This window comes from Alosa alosa, chromosome 19, assembly GCF_017589495.1.
Source record: "Alosa alosa isolate M-15738 ecotype Scorff River chromosome 19, AALO_Geno_1.1, whole genome shotgun sequence".
Classification (NCBI taxonomy): domain Eukaryota; kingdom Metazoa; phylum Chordata; class Actinopteri; order Clupeiformes; family Clupeidae; genus Alosa; species Alosa alosa.
The window spans coordinates 17,813,438-17,830,311 of NC_063207.1; the positions used below are offsets into that span (position 1 = coordinate 17,813,438).

Below are 16,874 nucleotides of genomic sequence, written 5' to 3' on the forward strand. Positions count from 1 at the left end.
CATGTCATATGCCATGTGATTAATGGGCAGGAAAAAAATGACAAGGAAGTGAAATGAGCTCACACGTGTCTCTCTCTCCCTCTTTCGCTCTCTATGTTCTCTCTCTCTCTCTCTCTTTCTCTCTTTCTCTCTCACTCTCCCTGTCTGCAGGTAAGCATCCTAAGGATGGCAAGAAGCCGGAGCCATGTAAGCCGATTCTGAAGGTGGAGTACAAGACCACTAGAGCAGGGTGAGACCCCCACACAGCCGCCAACGTCTGTGTCTGCCCCGTGGACACACTCACATGTCAATTCCAGAGACACTTGTTCTAGTTACATTACACCAATTCATGAGAACTACGCAGCTTTTAAGGTCACACCAAACGCCCCCAATATCACACCCTGCTGCTGGCCAGAATTTGTCACCTTGGGTATTTCCTGATTTCTAAAGGTTGATTAATGTAGTGTGGTTATTGTGTTTGCTTCCTGTGTTTGCTTGTAAACACAAGAACATTTCAATTAAGTTAAATCCATGAACTTGAATCATTACTATATGAACGTATTAAACTAAAACGTGACATAATCTTCACATAAAACATGTTTGCTTGCTTTTCAAGAAACTTTATAAAAAGAACATCACTCTCATTTGTCACAGCAGAGTTCTCTCCCAGTCCTGCTTACTGTAGTGACAGTCACACAGGCAGTATAGTCACCTGTCACAATGAATAAGGCTCTCTCCCTCTCTCTCTCTCCCTCTCTATCCTCTCTCTCTCTCTCTCTCTCTCTCTCTCTCTCTCTCTCTCTCTCAAATTCAAATTCAAAGGAGCTTTATTAGCATGACTGTTTGGATACAGTGTTGCCAAAGCCAGTGTTACAGATAACACAGTAGAATAACAACCTTTATCACTCTCTATAACAACAATAACAGCCTCTATTCCTCTCTCTCTCTATCCCTCTCTCTCCCTCTTTCCCCCTCTCTCTCCCTCTTTCTCTCTCTTTCTCTGTCCCCTCAATCTCTCTCTCCCTCTCTCTCTCTCCCTCTCGCTCTCTCTCTCTTTCTATCCCCTCCCTCTCTCTCCCCTCTCTCTCTCTTTTTCTATCCCTCCCTCTCTCTCCCTCTCTCTCTCTCGCTCTCTTTCTATCCCCTCCCTCTCTCTCTCTCTCCCTCTCTTCCTCTGTGTATGCCTGTCTGTATTGGCAGGGACCCCTTCATGGTGCTGTCAGGGGGCCTGTCCTATGACACGGTGGGCAGACGGGCCTGTCTGACAGTGATGCATGGGAAGAGCACGGCCGTGCTGGAGATGGACTACCCCATCGTGGACTTCCTCACGCTGTGTGAAACGCCCTATCCCAATGGTGAGACCGTACACCCGCTCACACCAAATCAGCGCCAATCATTGCTTACATTAACATCTCTATAAAGTGTGTGACAATACATTTGAAACTTGAAACACCTCGGCACCAGTAAAAGCGAATGCAACACCAAACATAGCATTGAGTCTCAACCCATGAAGTGTTAATTCTATGAAGTGGGTGCATATTAGAGGACTTAAGCATTTTCAACAATGAAGATACACAACCTCTAGCCCTAGCGCTAACACTGTTTTTCAACAAAGTGTCACCATAAGGTCAACCATAGTAATCTGTGGTCTATTACATGTCTTACATTACATAAGCTTTTCCACATTTTCACATCCTCATTCCATTCACGAGGAACAATGTTCTTGAGTGTTACTCTGGTTCAAGTGTACAAAGGTCATGAGACTGAATCTAAGATCTAAGATTCAGTCTCATGACTTAAAGGTAAACTATGCAGTATTGGCATATTCCTTACTGTTTTCTTGGTTTTTGCTTCTTTTTCGCTGGCTCTGTCATGACTAATGTCTGAGAAACTCCATCGCTACCTTTTTCTAGCCGGTGCCTGACGTGTATGTGTATTTGAATGCAGTAAAGCAATTCGTTACACTCGTTATACTTCCTGACGCTGAGGCCGTCGGCCCGCCGGCCCACAGTTGCAAGGGTGTTTTTTCCGCTCACAGGCGCTAGGGGGAAGCGAGACGGCCACCATTCAACCCGAAAAAAGTCATATAATCATTCCAATGACTCTGAAGCTGTTATTGTAATTGTTGTAATTAAGGTAAATTAAGCTAAAAAACTTGCACATTAAGCTAAAAAAACTGCATGTAAGACTACCTCAGCTCATATGAAAACCGCACTCAGCAACCTGAGCGTTTTCTGACTAGGTCTCCTAACCAGTTACTGAGATACTTGAATTTGTCAAGCATGCTTAGACTGGGAAAGAACATTTTGCATTGTAAGGTGAATATCCCTGATGTTGTACTTTGTGTTTGCAAAGGAGTCTGTGTAACACTCTCACTAACTGATGACTCTTTCTCTCTCTTCTTTGGTTCAAAAGATTTCCAGGAGCCCTATGCTGTGGTCATCCTGCTGGAGAAAGACTTGGTAGTGATCGACCTGGCGCAAATCGGGTAAGCGGCGGACTAGCCCACTGCTCCTGCTCCGTGACCCCTTACAGCCTCAAAGCCCCTCCCCCCTCCCCCTGACCTCTTTTACACCCCAGCTCTCTGCTGTGTCCAGATACCCCATCTTTGAGAACCCGTACCCCCTGACCCTGCACGAGTCTCCGGTGACGTGCTGCGAGTACTTTGCTGACTGCCCCGCGGAGCTGATCCCGGCCCTCTACTCCGTAGGCTCCCGGCAGAAGAGACAGGGCTACAGTAAAAAGGTACAGTGTAGTAGTCCACCCCACCAACAGCCATCACATAATATCACCATTTGTCTTAATGACTCATAAGAGTTGATTCACATACAGTTGAAATGCACTTGTCTCTCTATGCCTCTGCTAGTGCTCTGTTTATAGTCATGCTGTGATATATTGTAATAGAGAACCGTTTTAACATGGCCATATTACCATAATTGTCATGTCATTAACGTGTGCATATGTCAAAGAGCCACCATTAAGCCATTTACAGTGAGAAGCGTCACAGTTCTAAATGCAATTTACTGCTGGGAGATAATCTTTGTTCTTTGTGTACAAGAGCGGTTTGAAAAATGCGTTTGATCAAAGCGATCTAATGGCCCTCTCCTGTCTACAGTTCAGCATAATCCCATTTGAAAGGGAGATTTAGTCCCGGATTTATCTTTAATCTTCATCCTGAGCATATGTGCAATTTTTGAGTTGGTGAACCAGAGAGACGGCTCTGCCCACGGCATCTGCCCTGTCCACTCTCCCTCTCAGGGCTGTTTCAATATTGGAGTGTTTGAATTAGCTTGGCTTCAAGCTGCCTTTCACGATACAGTGGATCAGGTGGTTGAGCTTCGTTCAAAGTAAAATGGCGAGTGTTTTGTGATGAGGTGTGATTACTCACTACTAGGTCACTCAGGTGTGAGTAGCAGGACATCTGGGCGTGCTGTGTCTGACCTCATGCCTCGCCTGGCCCTGCACCTGAGGTGTTACTCTCCTCCCTGGGGTCAGTCACACCTCGGACAGCTCCGGCCCCTCTGGCTCCGGAAGGTGGAGGAGTGTGGATCCGAACAGGAGCATGAGTCGGTTTCACCGAGGGGAAGGCGGAAAGGGTGAATATAAATAAATAATAAAAGGTTTGTGTTTTTGAATTTCCTCTCCGCAGGAATGGCCCATAAGTGGTGGCAACTGGGGCCAGGGGACGCAGAGCTACCCAGAAATCATCATCACAGGGTGAGCATGCACCTGGGTCATATTCTGTTACTGGTCTATAAAAGTGGAAACCAATTATACCACCGTGACAGAGAAAAAACGAAAAGTGATTTAATGACATTGAGAATATTGTGAATTCTGCTTGTAAGTATGTGAGCCTCACATGTTTTATGTGTCTCGTGCTCCATTGCGCCCCACTTAGTACAATTGTGTCTAAATAAATAGGCGATGACTCAGAGAGAGGCTTGCCAACTGCTTCTGTTTTCCGATATCACTGTTCAAACAATGGGCCACTTGTAGACATACGCAACACAAAGAAATGACTGATCATGACATATTATCCTCATCATGGAGTTTATTATAGATGTTCAACAGAATCTGTCAGCAGCAGTTGTAACAGTAGATAACAGCTGTCCTGAGCTGCAGCAGAGTGCTGTAGTGTCTCTCATGTTTCTCAGTAGTGCTGTCGTCGTGACTACAGCAGGGCGTTGGGCGCTTGTGTTACTAACTCCTCTGTTTGTGTCCTCTCTTTCTCTCCACCTCAGACACGCTGATGGGTCCATCAAGTTCTGGGACGCCTCAGCAAGTAAGTATGACTGTCTCACATTTGCAGTCATAACCACTGAAGGTCCTTAACCCTTAAAGGTGTAGGTTTTTGAACATTCTAAGTTCCGCAACAATTGAAGGTTCTAAAATTCTATGTTGAATTCAATGAACCCAGATATTCTTTAGAATGTTAATTTCCCGGTACTCCTTTAAGGGTTAAAGGAGAAGTCAGTAAAATCAGTATGTGTGCTTGGGAGAAACTCTGGTGTTAATAAACAGTGCTGGTTCTGTAAATGAGAAGCAAACATAGTCGATCAACACATTGTTTCAGGAGCACGGATGGGAGGGGTTTCATTTGACTGATCAGCTCAGAGAGCAACACTTTGTCCGATTCATGGACTGCAACTTTAACTCTTTAATCTTTCACATTCACACACTGCAACTTTAACTCCCTTAAACATTCACATTGTAAATAAAAGTGGAGTCATTCTGAGTTCTCCTCTTCGTGTGCTGCAGTTATGCTGCAGGTGCTGTACAAGCTGAAGACGGCCAAAGTGTTTGAGAAGGCTCGCAACAAGGAGGACAAGCCGAGCACGGACATCGTGGACGAGGACCCGTTCGCCATCCAGATCCTGACCTGGTGCCCAGAGAGTCGCATGCTGTGTGTGGCGGGAGTCTCTGCCCACGTCATTATATATCGCTTCAGCAAGCAGGAGGTCACCACTGAAGTAGTGCAGGTGTGTGTGTGTGGGTGTGTAGGTGTGTGGGTGGGTGTATTTGCATTATACTCTGCACTATTATAGTAGTCTCCACTAAATGTCTCAGTCCACACTGTAAACACTATACACCAATCACATAATCATTCAAGGCTTAGAAAACTTGGCAAAAGAATTTCTTCTATGTGATAAACATAATCTGAGGATCTGTTGTGAATGAGAGTGAAAATGAAAGTGCCTGTGTCGTCCAGCTCCTGGAGGTGCGTATGCCGTACGAGCTGAATGACGTGGACTCTCCGGAGGCGGCGGGAGAACAGACCCCGGCCGTGTCCACGCCAGGGGCCACCTCCAGCCCCCAGTCGGCCCTGCCCCCCGCGCAGACACACCCGTCCACCAGCAGCAACTCGTCCGACGGACCCCGAGATAACGTGCCCTGCCTCAAGTACGTCCAGCACCATTGGCCACTGCCTCATACTGGTCCACAGCTCCTCGACCAACACATCGACCGACCGATGCATCTCTTACATTCAGCATTCTCTGTGTTCTTGAGATCCATTATTTATTTTAGGCCCTTGTGGACACCGAGAACCTGAGCACTCCTCACACTTTCAACACACACCATCTATAGCACTTCCATAGGGACACATTAGAATCCTATAGCACTCCCATAAGGACACATTAGAATCCAGCTACACAGATAAGATCCATACAGTACTATGAATCACAAAAACACAAACACATGCCAGTAGGATTCACTGCTATCACATTTTAATAATGCTTGTCAGATTCATGGTACAGGTGCAGTTATAGAATCCTTGGTATAATCCCTTAATCCTATCCGCTATGTCATGAATTTATTCATCTCTTTTCTCTCTCTCTCTCTCTCTCTCTCTTGTCCTCTGTTTCCTCTCTCTGCCTGCAGGGTGCGCTGTTCCCCTCTCAAGCAGTCTCCAGGCTACCAGGTGGACCTGGTGGTGCAGCTGCTATGGGTCAGCGGGGAGCCCCCCCAACAGATCACCAGCCTCGCCCTCAATTCTGCATATGGCCTGTAATCTCCCACTGCTAGACTCTCTCTCTCTCTCTCTCTTATATATACACATACACACACACACACACACACACACACACACACACACACACACACACACACACACACGGTGCACATTAGATCCATTTTGAAGGATCTCATAAGTTTTACTTCTTTCCTTCAATTGGTCAGGGTGCATTGGTGAAGTTTCATGTAAAAAAAAAATGGAGTTTGGTTGGATTGGCCTTGTAGTGTAGTATAGCATATGACAACAAATAATAAATGTAGATGTTGAAAGCAGCAAACAGAACAGAGCTTTGGTTCTACTGAAAGGCGTCTTCTCAATTGATGCCGTCTCTGTTTAGGGTCGTTTTCGGTAACTTTAACGGGCTGGCCGTGGTGGACTACTTCCAGAAGACCCTCCTGATGAACGTGGGTGTCCAGGAGCTGTACGGCTTGGCCGACCCCTTCCAGAGGCAGCCGCGCTCTCCGCGCAAGGCCCGACAGCCGTCAGGAGGTGAGGACCGATCCCGTGGAGACTGTGTCAGGATCCAGACAGGTTGCCGTTAATAACTCTCAGCGGTCACTGAGATTCCTGAGATGATTTTATGATGCCAAACCAGAGCCGTATAAAGGTACCTTTACCTTTATATGCCTCTGTGCCAAACCATCAGATGTAGAAGTCAGAGAGAAGTCTGCAAAAGGGAGATATTTAGTCTTTTCAGATCTGGACCTTCTGACTGTTAACATTGAATATTCAGGGTTATTCAGAGGATTTTTTATTGTCTGAGACCTATGTGTACTTTTTATCTGCATTCTGTGTTCTTTATGTAATAGAAAGATATTGTTTTAATGTTCTTTAAGAGGAAGAGGAAGAAGTAACAGAGTCGATTGGCTAACATAGTGTCCTAGGACCTCTAGGATATTCTTCTTTGTCTACTTTTTGTCCCTTTGTTTCCCAGACTAGCACATATCTTAATTGGTACTTCACACAATTCACACATCTGGTCTGTACCCACAGTCATCTTTGGCTCTGTTCTGTCTAAACACACACTCATGCACTCACACATTCACACTCACTCATCTGTTTGGAGTCACCACTCTGTTGTTTTTCTAGCCACAGTGGGTTGGTGCTGGATTCAGTGCTGTTCAGTTTTATAAAGAGTCTCTGGTTTTAACCGAACCACATCAGAACCACATCATATTGTAGTATTGTTTCGATTATACTGTATATCAAACATACATTTGGAATTGACTCATAGTTGACTCAGAACAGCATGTTGGGTGTGTATATGAGTCTATGCCAGATGAAGTCCTCAGTCTATGAGGATATGCAATTATCCATAATGCTTCCAGTAGGCAGCATATTAGCTGCACACAGACCAACGAAAGTTAAATAAATACCCACATAGAGTCAAGCCCATGTACTGAATCCAGCTCCCCAGCTCTCCGGGTTCCATGGTGATGATGTTGTTGCTATGGTTTCCTGTGGTTCTTTTTGTTATGATTCTGTCTGACTGTTGGTCTCTCTCCGCGGCCCGTTAAAGACGCTCCACCTGTGAAGTCTTGCATGTCCAGCCTTTCTAGCTTTTATTCTGAGTCTGTGAAAAAACTGCGCATCTCATACTTCCGTAAGTCACCTGTCTCTGCTCACCACCTCCTTTTCTCATCCCTTCTTTTCTGCTCCATCCATCACGCTCTCCCTTTCCTTTCATCCTTCCTTTCCTTTCATCTCCATGCATGTGCTTCAGTTGCTCTTTTTGTCCTAGTTTCTGTTATACTCTTTTGAGTCTGAATTTATTTTATTGTGATGCTCTGGACACAAATGCACACCAAAAGAACACCTTCACATAAACACACTCATGTAGTCAGTACACACACACACAACCACACATACATATACATATACATATATACACACACACACACACACACACACACACACATACATACATACATACACACACACATACACATGGCCTTAAATATACACATAGACACACATATATATACCAAGCATATATACCAAGCATAAGCATACACTGTATATACCATGTACACACTTACAGAAATGCACGCACACACGCACGCACACACACACACACACACGCACACATATGAGACCCTCAGTTGTAGTGAACTGACCCCATGTAGAAGCTGCTCTTTTCCAGTGAATGTAAAGCCTGTGCATTAGCCTTGTGTGTGTGTCTCTGTGTTCATCAGCGTGCGTCAGGCCATCAGCTTTATTGTGCGCTTTAATTGTGTGGCCCGGCACCAAGTATCGAGCATCCACACTGATAGCTCTGATAGCTGACACACTATAAAGAGGAGATAATGTGATAATAAGAGCTTGGGCGCAGGGGTTGGGGGAGCTGTCTGCCCACTGTGTATGTTGGAGGTTACCCCACACCAGAGTGTGTGTGTGAGTGTGTGTGTGTGTGTGTGTGTGTGTGTGTGTGTGTGTGTGTGTGTGTGTGTGTGAGAGCGATAGTGAGAGTCTGTTTAGAGATTAGGAGAGCTGGGAGGTTCCCAGAGGCACTCAGCAGTACCCAAACTCTCAACTCTAAATCTAAATGAGAAAGTCCTATTAAGGACAGCCTTCCCCAGGTGTGTGTGTGTGTGTGTGTGTGTGTGTGTGTGTGTGATTGGCTCCTGGCATCAGTAAGGTAGTGATAGTAAGAGTGTGTGTGTGTGAGCTCTTGTGTGTTTTGTTGATTTATTTCTGTCCCAATGTGTGTGTGTGTGTGTGCGCTCCACAGGTGTCTGTGATGTTAATGACGGCTCCAATGCCTCCGAGGACCGCTGCAAATCCCCCACCTCAGGTAAAACAGATAATAATTGTACACCCTGAAAGTGTGTGATGTCCCCTGTGAGAGATATGTGCAGCCAGCCAGCCACTCATCCACTACCCACACTACATTAAAACAACACTTACTCTACACTTACTCTACACTTACTCTACACTTACTCTACACTTACTTACTCTGTACTCTACTCTAAGTGTGTAGAAGCTCTCATGAGGAAAGCCACCTTGATGTTCCTCGATGATAATTTTCATGCATCACAGTTAAACAGTAGGAGCGTTTCTATTTAACTTCCTAATGCGCATTTTAACTATTTGAATAAGCAATCCTGTGAAACACGTTGTTGGAAACGTGAAATGCGCATAAAAACTTCTAATGCACATAGATATTTGGTTCGCTAGAGTGGGGTGGATTAACTCTCGATGTGCATAAGGTATAATGCCAATAAATATAATGCAATTGAAACAGTTTATTTGCATAGTGTGAGGTGACCTTCAGAGAATATCAGCAGTCTTGCGCCAGTAGGCTACAAGAGATTCTCAGCCGCATGCTCTGAAATTGCCCTAATGAAATGCGACTTGCCAACACCCGAGTGTGCACACTGTAAACATTCTCTGCCTTCTTCTTCTAATCGATATTAAACAAACTATTTTCAAAATGACGGAATTAATTATTCTGACCGCAGAGAGGAGGGCGTCCATTTCACTCAACGTAAGCAAAGTGTCCCCAAATAATTAGAATCAACATGTGTTGGAAACGGTGACTAATGCGCATTTTATTTATGTGCATTACCACGGATGTGCATCACTTATTTGCAAACTGACTGATTGACCCCCAGCTTTATTTGAGGCTTTTTACTGACGTTGACTTCGACTAATGATTGACTGACTGACAATTGGCTGATGAGATTTAGTGTCTGACTTCTGATTGGCTGATGCCTGTGTTATTCGCATTGTGCCAACACACAGGCTCCTGCTCTCCATGCAATTCTGACGAGGAGACCAAACACCAGAAGTTCATAGATAAGAGTACGGTATTGTGTTTAACTCTCTCAACACTTTTTTTCCCCATGAGAATGAACGGTGTGACTCACTCCCTCACATTTTGTGTTGTGGTGTTTTGTTTTGTTGGAACTATTTCTCCAGTGAAGCAGAAAAGCAGGCGCTTTTCCAAGACGGTAGCCAATGACTTAGGTACTGTATGTATGCGGCAAAGACCAGCCCTCTGCCCAATGCTCTCTGTCTTCTCTGTGTCCTCTTTTACTCTCTCTCTCCTTGATTGCTGTACTAATCAAATGGGTACCTCAGCTGTACTAACTAGACTGTGCCTAAATTAAAGTGTTGATTTGGATTGTGCTCAAACACACACACACACACATGCACACAGGCATGCATTCCCGCACACACAACCTTGTGTGTGTGTGTGACTCGATCGCATCGCTCCAACCCAATCCAGGTGATGAATGGATGACGGGCATGAATCTGAATATGAGACTACTGCTACTGCCTGGAGCCCCATCCCGACTTCCTGTTGACCTGCTTTTGACTTCCTGTCAGGTGCATGGACACCTCTGCCGCTGGATCTTCCTCTAAATATGCTTTGGGTGATTGTGGTGGGGAGGGAAGTTGTGAGAGAGTCTTTAACACCACTAATCGGTCTCGGCACAGAATCCATTTTAACCCCCTGTGTCTTTGTTTTCTCACCGACTGTTTGTGTGTCGACTGTAATAATCCTGTTTCAAGCTCCAGGGCTCCCGTTTCGATACGGGAACCTCATTTGAATCTCCACTTACAGTAGATGCGATTAGTTCTGTTCTCCTCCGAAAGCGATCCCATCTCGGTAAACTCCTGCACTCTGTTCTGAAATTGAATCACCCAGAGAGATAAATTTAGTTAACCTGCAGAAAATGGGGCCAAATTCATATCACCTGGGCATCTATGAGATTTTTTTTTTTATCTCCAAGCCATATAGTGCTTCTAAATCCACCGTTACTAAAAGCATGAATGTGGTTGGCTATAGTAATGGATGGATACATAATGCTAGTCTGTTTGCAGTGCCGCTACCTTAAAGGGGAGCACCCTAGCGGGAAGAGAGGGCAGGCTGCAAATTAATGGGGGTTAAGTGGGTAGCTGCCCTGTGTGCACGTCTGATTGATAGGCCATATGCCCGGGTCTCCACACCATCTGCCTTGAAGAGTCCTGCTTGTCCTCTGCCTGCCCCTTCGCTCACATGCAGACGAAGGCTCTTGAGTGGCTAGGCTGGCTGCCAATCAAATAGAACTGTGACTAATAGTGGTTAAGTTCACAGCCAATCAAATGCACCATGGGTGGTAGTTTGCCTCAATGGGATATTTCTTCAGGAGGGAACGAGGTCTGATCTGATTGAATGTGAATTCATATAGCTTTCATTGATCTAAATTAAAGCTGTGGTTCACAACTTTATATGACAGTCACAATGAAAATGCACAATTTTAAAAGGTATGAAAATATATAAGTATAAGCACATGGCAAGTACATTAAAAAAGGTGTGAACTGTTGCTGTAAATCTAGTGTGACTTTCTAATGAACTCACCTAGTTTCTCTTACAGAGCGACTAACCTGGTTCCATGTTGCAGGCTCTGTGCATTGTGTGCATAGTCAGTGTGTCTGGTCAATGTGTCTGGTCAGCTCTGACTGTAGCTCTTCTCCCTCTCAGGGTTTAACCGTTCTCTTGACCTGTCCTTTTCCTCCACTGACTCGCTCTCTGTGTATGATCCTGTCTCCACTGTCGTCTCCCTGATGTGCTCTTCCTGATCTGATCTCGAGGCTCATCTAACCATCATTCCGGGCTTTTCTTCCGCCGATTCTTCATTTCCTTAGAAATCACTCTGAAAGATCACCGCCGCTGCCGTTAACACCAGATCAGCTTTCCCCCGTAGATAACTCCCTGATTTCTCCTGAGCCGCCTTCAGTATTCATGTGTGTAAACAAGGAATGTTTCTCTTTTCCAGCGAAGATGTCACGGAAACTAGTCACGGTGCCTGATCAGAAACATGAAACTGGTAAGCCAGGCGTGTGATTGGCCTTAGCTTTAGTCGCTATGTTTTTAGTTTGTAGGTGCAGTAAGCTGAGCTTTCCTTCCCTTTCAGGTGCAGATTCTCTAAAGTGATTGTGTGTTTGTGCTTCTCCATGGCTAGTTTTTTGTATAAAAGATGCAATATATGTTTGTGCTCAACAGTGTCCCTGCTCAGAAATCGTGAGTGTGTTATATCTTGCCCTGCATTAATGTGTGCGTGGGTGATTGGTGTGTGTGTGTGTGTGAGCAGTAGCTGAGCACATTCATAGACGGCGCTCTCTTCAGCCCAAGAAGCGTGTGTGTGGTGTAAGATCGGCCGCCCAGGTCAGCAGGAACCGGGCCGGGAGCTCCATCGTGCGGACCCCGTCGGCCCCCGACCTCCGTGAGTGGCCCCAGCCTGGCAGCTGTCAGCTGGGCTGGAGAGCTGGGTCTATCCCCCTCCTTCCTTTCAGACTGGGGACAGAGGTCTAACGAATGCCCCTCCCTAACGTCCTCTCTCCAGGCTGGGAGCTTGGTGTGGGTCTGGGCTTGTTGAGTGACTAACACCCCCTAACCCTCCCCAAACCCCCTGGATGTACCCTGGTTGTCCTAAGCACTTGGGGGGGAGTGAGGTGCGCGTTTGAAACGTTTGGTGTGGACTGAACTCTTAACCCTCTCACCTCAAACTACTTGGGCAACCTCTGCTGATGGGTGTGTGTCTGTGTTTGTGTCTGTGTGTGTGTGTGTGTGCGTGTGCGTGTGTGTGTGCTCTTTGGGGGGGCTGGTGTGTAGTGTTGGAGAGGGTTGAGGTGATTTAAAGTCACTCGAGCGAGGTAGTGGCAGAGTCCAGCTAATTTCACAACCTTCCACCCACTGGCCCGAAGCGGAACGCTGAGATGCCTTACAAAATACCTCTTTGCTCTGCTCTGCACTGCACTGCACTGCGGTCTGTGGACTATTTGCACTGACCGTATTCGAATGGCATGACCGTCTCTTCAGTGAGCGTGAGATTGAAGTGCACATCTGCAACACAGAGTGTCAGAGTAAAGCCCTGCTGGTGCTTGGAGAGGACGGTCACTTCATTGAGTGTGAATGTGTGCAATTGAGTTTGTGCTGGTTGACATATAAAGTGTGTTTGGAGAGGTTTCTGTGGTGCTTCTATAAAGGTGTCATTGTGTGTGGTGGGTAATGTTTGTGTCTGTGCTTTGCTTACTAAACCTCTTGTGTGTTTTAGATGGCATCCTCTTTGAAAGAGCCTTCCTCACATACTTCCCTTTTAAATTTGAGTGTTTCAATTGCAACAGCAGATATCTGTAGATATGTCCATATACCCTGAAGTTGGGTCAAATGTACAGTAGATTGTCTAATATAATAACATTGTCAAAAGAGTGGATCTCTGGAGATCTTTGTTGATATCCTAAAAGCTGGGACATATGAGTGGAAGGCCTTTAAAAAGTGGGTGCCTTTTTAAAGATTTGTGAGGTTTTGTATTTCGCATTTGGAAGCCTGAGAGGTGCCTCAACCAACTGAAAGGTCACTGGTGGACATTAACCCACTTTGTCAAAGGTCACTGCTGGACATTTACCCACTTTGTCAGAGGTCACTGGTGGACATTAACCCACTTTGTCAACGGTCACTGGTGGACATTAACCCACTTTGTCTTGTGTAGTACCGTCTAATTTTCCTCTCCTCACCTTTTACAGCAGAGGGATCTGAGGGTATTTAATTACCTGGGATCAGGGCTCTGACTCTGACTTCTTTCATTTCTCATACGCACACATTCATCTGAATTACACACGCACATACACACATGCTCACTACACACACACACTGCAGTGGTTACTAAGGAAACTACAGTTGATCACTCGGTGAACTCACACGCTGATGGTAATTTTGATACTATAGATTTAATAGAGACCCATTCAGACCAATAGTATGAAAAATCAGGAACAGAGTTTATTTACAATGATGCGCATCAAGGGAGAGACAGCATGACTTCACCTAAAGATCCATCAGCTGCTCTAACTAGACAAGGAAATAGTTAGGGTTTAAGTATCCTTCCAGGCTGACGGGAGATGGCGTTGGTCATCCCATCTCACGTGGACTACACTGAATCAAACCCTGATTAGTGGCAACCTGGCAATCCGGAGCAGATAGCTACTGACACAGCCATGCAGAACAGTAAAACACTGCAAAGTCATAATATTCCTGCTTATCTCTAAATACAGTCACACACAGATATACACAGGGACAGTACAGATATCATACAGTCATTACATAGAATCATACTTTTAGTATCAAAGTGAGCCACTAATGAGAAATGCAGAACATTAAACCACATATTGGAAGATTGGGCATAATGTTCTATTCCACTTTCTCTCAACGCACACCAACAAAATCAAACAAAGTGCGTGCACATAGACCTAAGGATAGCAATCGCTCAGTATCACACCATGCTTGTGCATGTGTTTGCAGATGCAGAGGATAGTATAAACTCATAGGCGCACACACATTCACTCCTTGTGCATGTGCTTGTGGATGTGAAGATCTCATTAACATACGCACACACACACACACACAAATGGCCTGTTAACTATACACACTCACTCATCCTCCCTCCCTCGTGTGTGTGTGTGTGCGTGGGCAGATGCGAAGGACAGCTCATTCAGCCGCTCGCGCAGCTCCAGCGTAACAAGCCTGGAGCGGGAATCCCGCGAGATCATCTCCTCCTTTCACTTCAGCGAGACCCTGAGCCGCAAGGGCGAGGCGATGCCGGGGCCCAGCCTGTGGGTGGGCACCTCGCAGGGCAGCATGCTGGTGCTGCCCCTCACCGTGCCCGCCAGCAGCGAGCTACGCATGCAGCAGGCACCCGCCGTCTCCTTTGGAGGTGGGTATCCCAGTGTGTGTCATTTAGGAAGTAAATAATTGTGTGTGTGTCTGTCTGTCTGTCTGTGTCTGTGTGTGTCTTATTTGGGACCCCATCTTATTGTCTTTCTGGATCCTTATTGCCCTCTCTCTTAACCTTCCTCCCCCGCTGTTTCTCTATATATTTTCTCTCTCCATCCTCTCTTCCCTCTCCCTCTCTCTGTTGCTCTCCGTCCTGTAGGTGTGGTGACGCGCCTGAAGGGCGGCATCCTCTCCATGGCCACGCTGGACTCGGCCGGCGCCCCCCTGCACCCGCCGTACGAGTTGTGGTACGACCCCAACCTGCCGGACGAGCGCGAGGAAAAGGACCGCTGGAAGCGGCGCCGGCCCGCCTCACCTCCCTCCGGCAGCCAGGAGGGGGCGCCGGACACCCACTACGTGGTGCTCTGCTCGGAGAAGCAGGCCGAGGTGATCGTGCTGCCCGCGCAGACCAGCGCCTTCAAACACAACATCACCGAGGCCTCGTTTGTGCTGCGCGCCGACGTGGTGCAGATGAACACCGGCTGCTGTATCGCCTGTTTCTGTGCCAACGGGCACATCATGGCGCTCAGGTAACGCCATAATACACAATCCACAATCATCATACACAATGCCATAATCAGCTATACTTCAAAAACTACAGCTAGGTAGATGCTGCTCAATCTGTTCTCTTCTCCTGGTCTTTCTTTGCTACCAGTCAGTCATTTCAGTTCAGTTTTATACATTTTTTTCTGTTCATAGGTTTGGGGTCACTTAGACATTCCGTTGTTTTTTAAAGGAAAAGCTATTTTTTGTAAGTGACAACTGTAGAAGGAAATGGATGATTTGAAGGCAATTCATTAAAAGGAGTGAGCGGCCCCAGTGCCAAACTGGGCAAGAGAACAAACACACTTGTGTCTAGTTTAGGAAGCAGACAGTTTTGTTAAATGGTACCCACAAAACAACAGTGTCAACATCATCAGAAGAGGTGACTTAAGGATATTGGCCTTTTAGACAGAGTTGTAAAGAAAAGGCCATATCTCAGACTGGCCAATAAAAAGCAAAGATTAAGATGGCCAAAAGAACACAGAGACGACATAGGGAGAGTGGTACAGACAGACAAATCTAAAGTGTACAAATCATAAAGAAGACCGTTTGGGAGACGCTGACCAAATGCTGGAGGAGTGTCTGACTCCATCTATCAAACATGGTGGAGGGAATGTGACGGTTGGCGGGTGCTCTGTTGGTTCTGGTCTCTGTAGAGGTTAAAAGGAATCGTTGCATGTTAACTTCCTCTTTCTCTCTCTCTCTCTGTCTTTTTCCCCTCTCTCTCCCTTTTCTCTCTCCCAGTCTGCCGAGTTTGCGGCCTCTGTTGGATGTGAACTACTTGCCCCTGACAGACATGCGCATCGCCAGGACCTTCTGCTTCTCCAACCTGGGCCAGGCCCTGTACCTCACCTCCCCCACAGAGATACAGCGCCTCACCTATAGCCAAGAGACCTGCGACAACCTGCAGGTGTGTGTGTGTGTGTGTGTGTGTGTGTTTGCTTATAGGCGTGTGTGTGTTTGGATATACTGGTGTGTATTTATTTGTGCATGAATGAAAATGCTGCAGGTCTATCTGAAGTGCGTTGACATTCTTTGAACTGAGGCAAACGGTTTAGGCGAACACCTTTTCTTTTGAATTGTTACGTTTTTAAACATTCCAAATTGTTCAAGTTCAATGCTACAGTAGTTAACTCTTTGTGCAGAAGTTATCCTTGTATGTCCGAGGAGAAGTTCTCTGGGAACAGACTGAACTCAAAGAAAACAAAAAACTGTTCACAAATATTTGCTTCTGTCTAAATATTTGAACACACCTCTTTTTTATGGATGGGTGTGATGTGTGTATTTGTGTTTTTATAGCACTGTTTTGGAGTACATGTACATGATAAATGCTGTGTTTGTGTGTGTGTGTGTGTGTGTGTGTGTGTGTGTGTGTGTGTGTGTGTGTGTGAACACACAGGAGATGCTGTGTGAGCTCTTCACTCCTGTGGAGACTCCAGAGGCGCCCAACAGAGGCTTCTTCAAGGGTCTGTTCGGAGGAGGAGCGCAGTCTCTGGACAGAGAGGACCTGTGTGAGTACTCCGCCCCCCTTAACCCTACAGCCTCATGACATCCAATCAGACTCTCACATTACCTCCACAGACA

At 46.1% G+C, this 16,874-nt stretch overlaps 1 protein-coding gene across 11 annotated transcripts in view; it reads left to right on the forward strand.

The window, feature by feature from the left end:
- The window catches only part of stxbp5b (syntaxin binding protein 5b (tomosyn)), a 35,973-nt gene that overhangs the window by 15,270 nt on the left and 3,829 nt on the right, over nucleotides 1–16,874 (forward strand). For 2 of the 11 annotated variants that reach the window (XM_048228428.1, XM_048228432.1), the window contains exons 9-26: nucleotides 151–229; nucleotides 1,180–1,334; nucleotides 2,395–2,467; nucleotides 2,577–2,724; nucleotides 3,629–3,696; nucleotides 4,221–4,261; nucleotides 4,738–4,958; nucleotides 5,189–5,379; nucleotides 5,860–5,985; nucleotides 6,330–6,481; nucleotides 8,724–8,786; nucleotides 9,737–9,961; nucleotides 11,758–11,808; nucleotides 12,073–12,204; nucleotides 14,449–14,688; nucleotides 14,908–15,277; nucleotides 16,035–16,200; nucleotides 16,690–16,801. In XM_048228428.1, the coding sequence (XP_048084385.1) occupies nucleotides 151–229; nucleotides 1,180–1,334; nucleotides 2,395–2,467; nucleotides 2,577–2,724; nucleotides 3,629–3,696; nucleotides 4,221–4,261; nucleotides 4,738–4,958; nucleotides 5,189–5,379; nucleotides 5,860–5,985; nucleotides 6,330–6,481; nucleotides 8,724–8,786; nucleotides 9,737–9,961; nucleotides 11,758–11,808; nucleotides 12,073–12,204; nucleotides 14,449–14,688; nucleotides 14,908–15,277; nucleotides 16,035–16,200; nucleotides 16,690–16,801 (2,613 nt within the window). Of the gene's footprint in view, nucleotides 1–150; nucleotides 230–1,179; nucleotides 1,335–2,394; nucleotides 2,468–2,576; nucleotides 2,725–3,628; nucleotides 3,697–4,220; nucleotides 4,262–4,737; nucleotides 4,959–5,188; nucleotides 5,380–5,859; nucleotides 5,986–6,329; nucleotides 6,482–7,511; nucleotides 7,596–8,723; nucleotides 8,787–9,736; nucleotides 9,962–11,757; nucleotides 11,809–12,072; nucleotides 12,205–14,448; nucleotides 14,689–14,907; nucleotides 15,278–16,034; nucleotides 16,201–16,689; nucleotides 16,802–16,874 lie in introns of all 11 variants that reach the window. The other 9 variants (XM_048228439.1, XM_048228429.1, XM_048228431.1 and 6 more) reach the window with 9 other exon arrangements.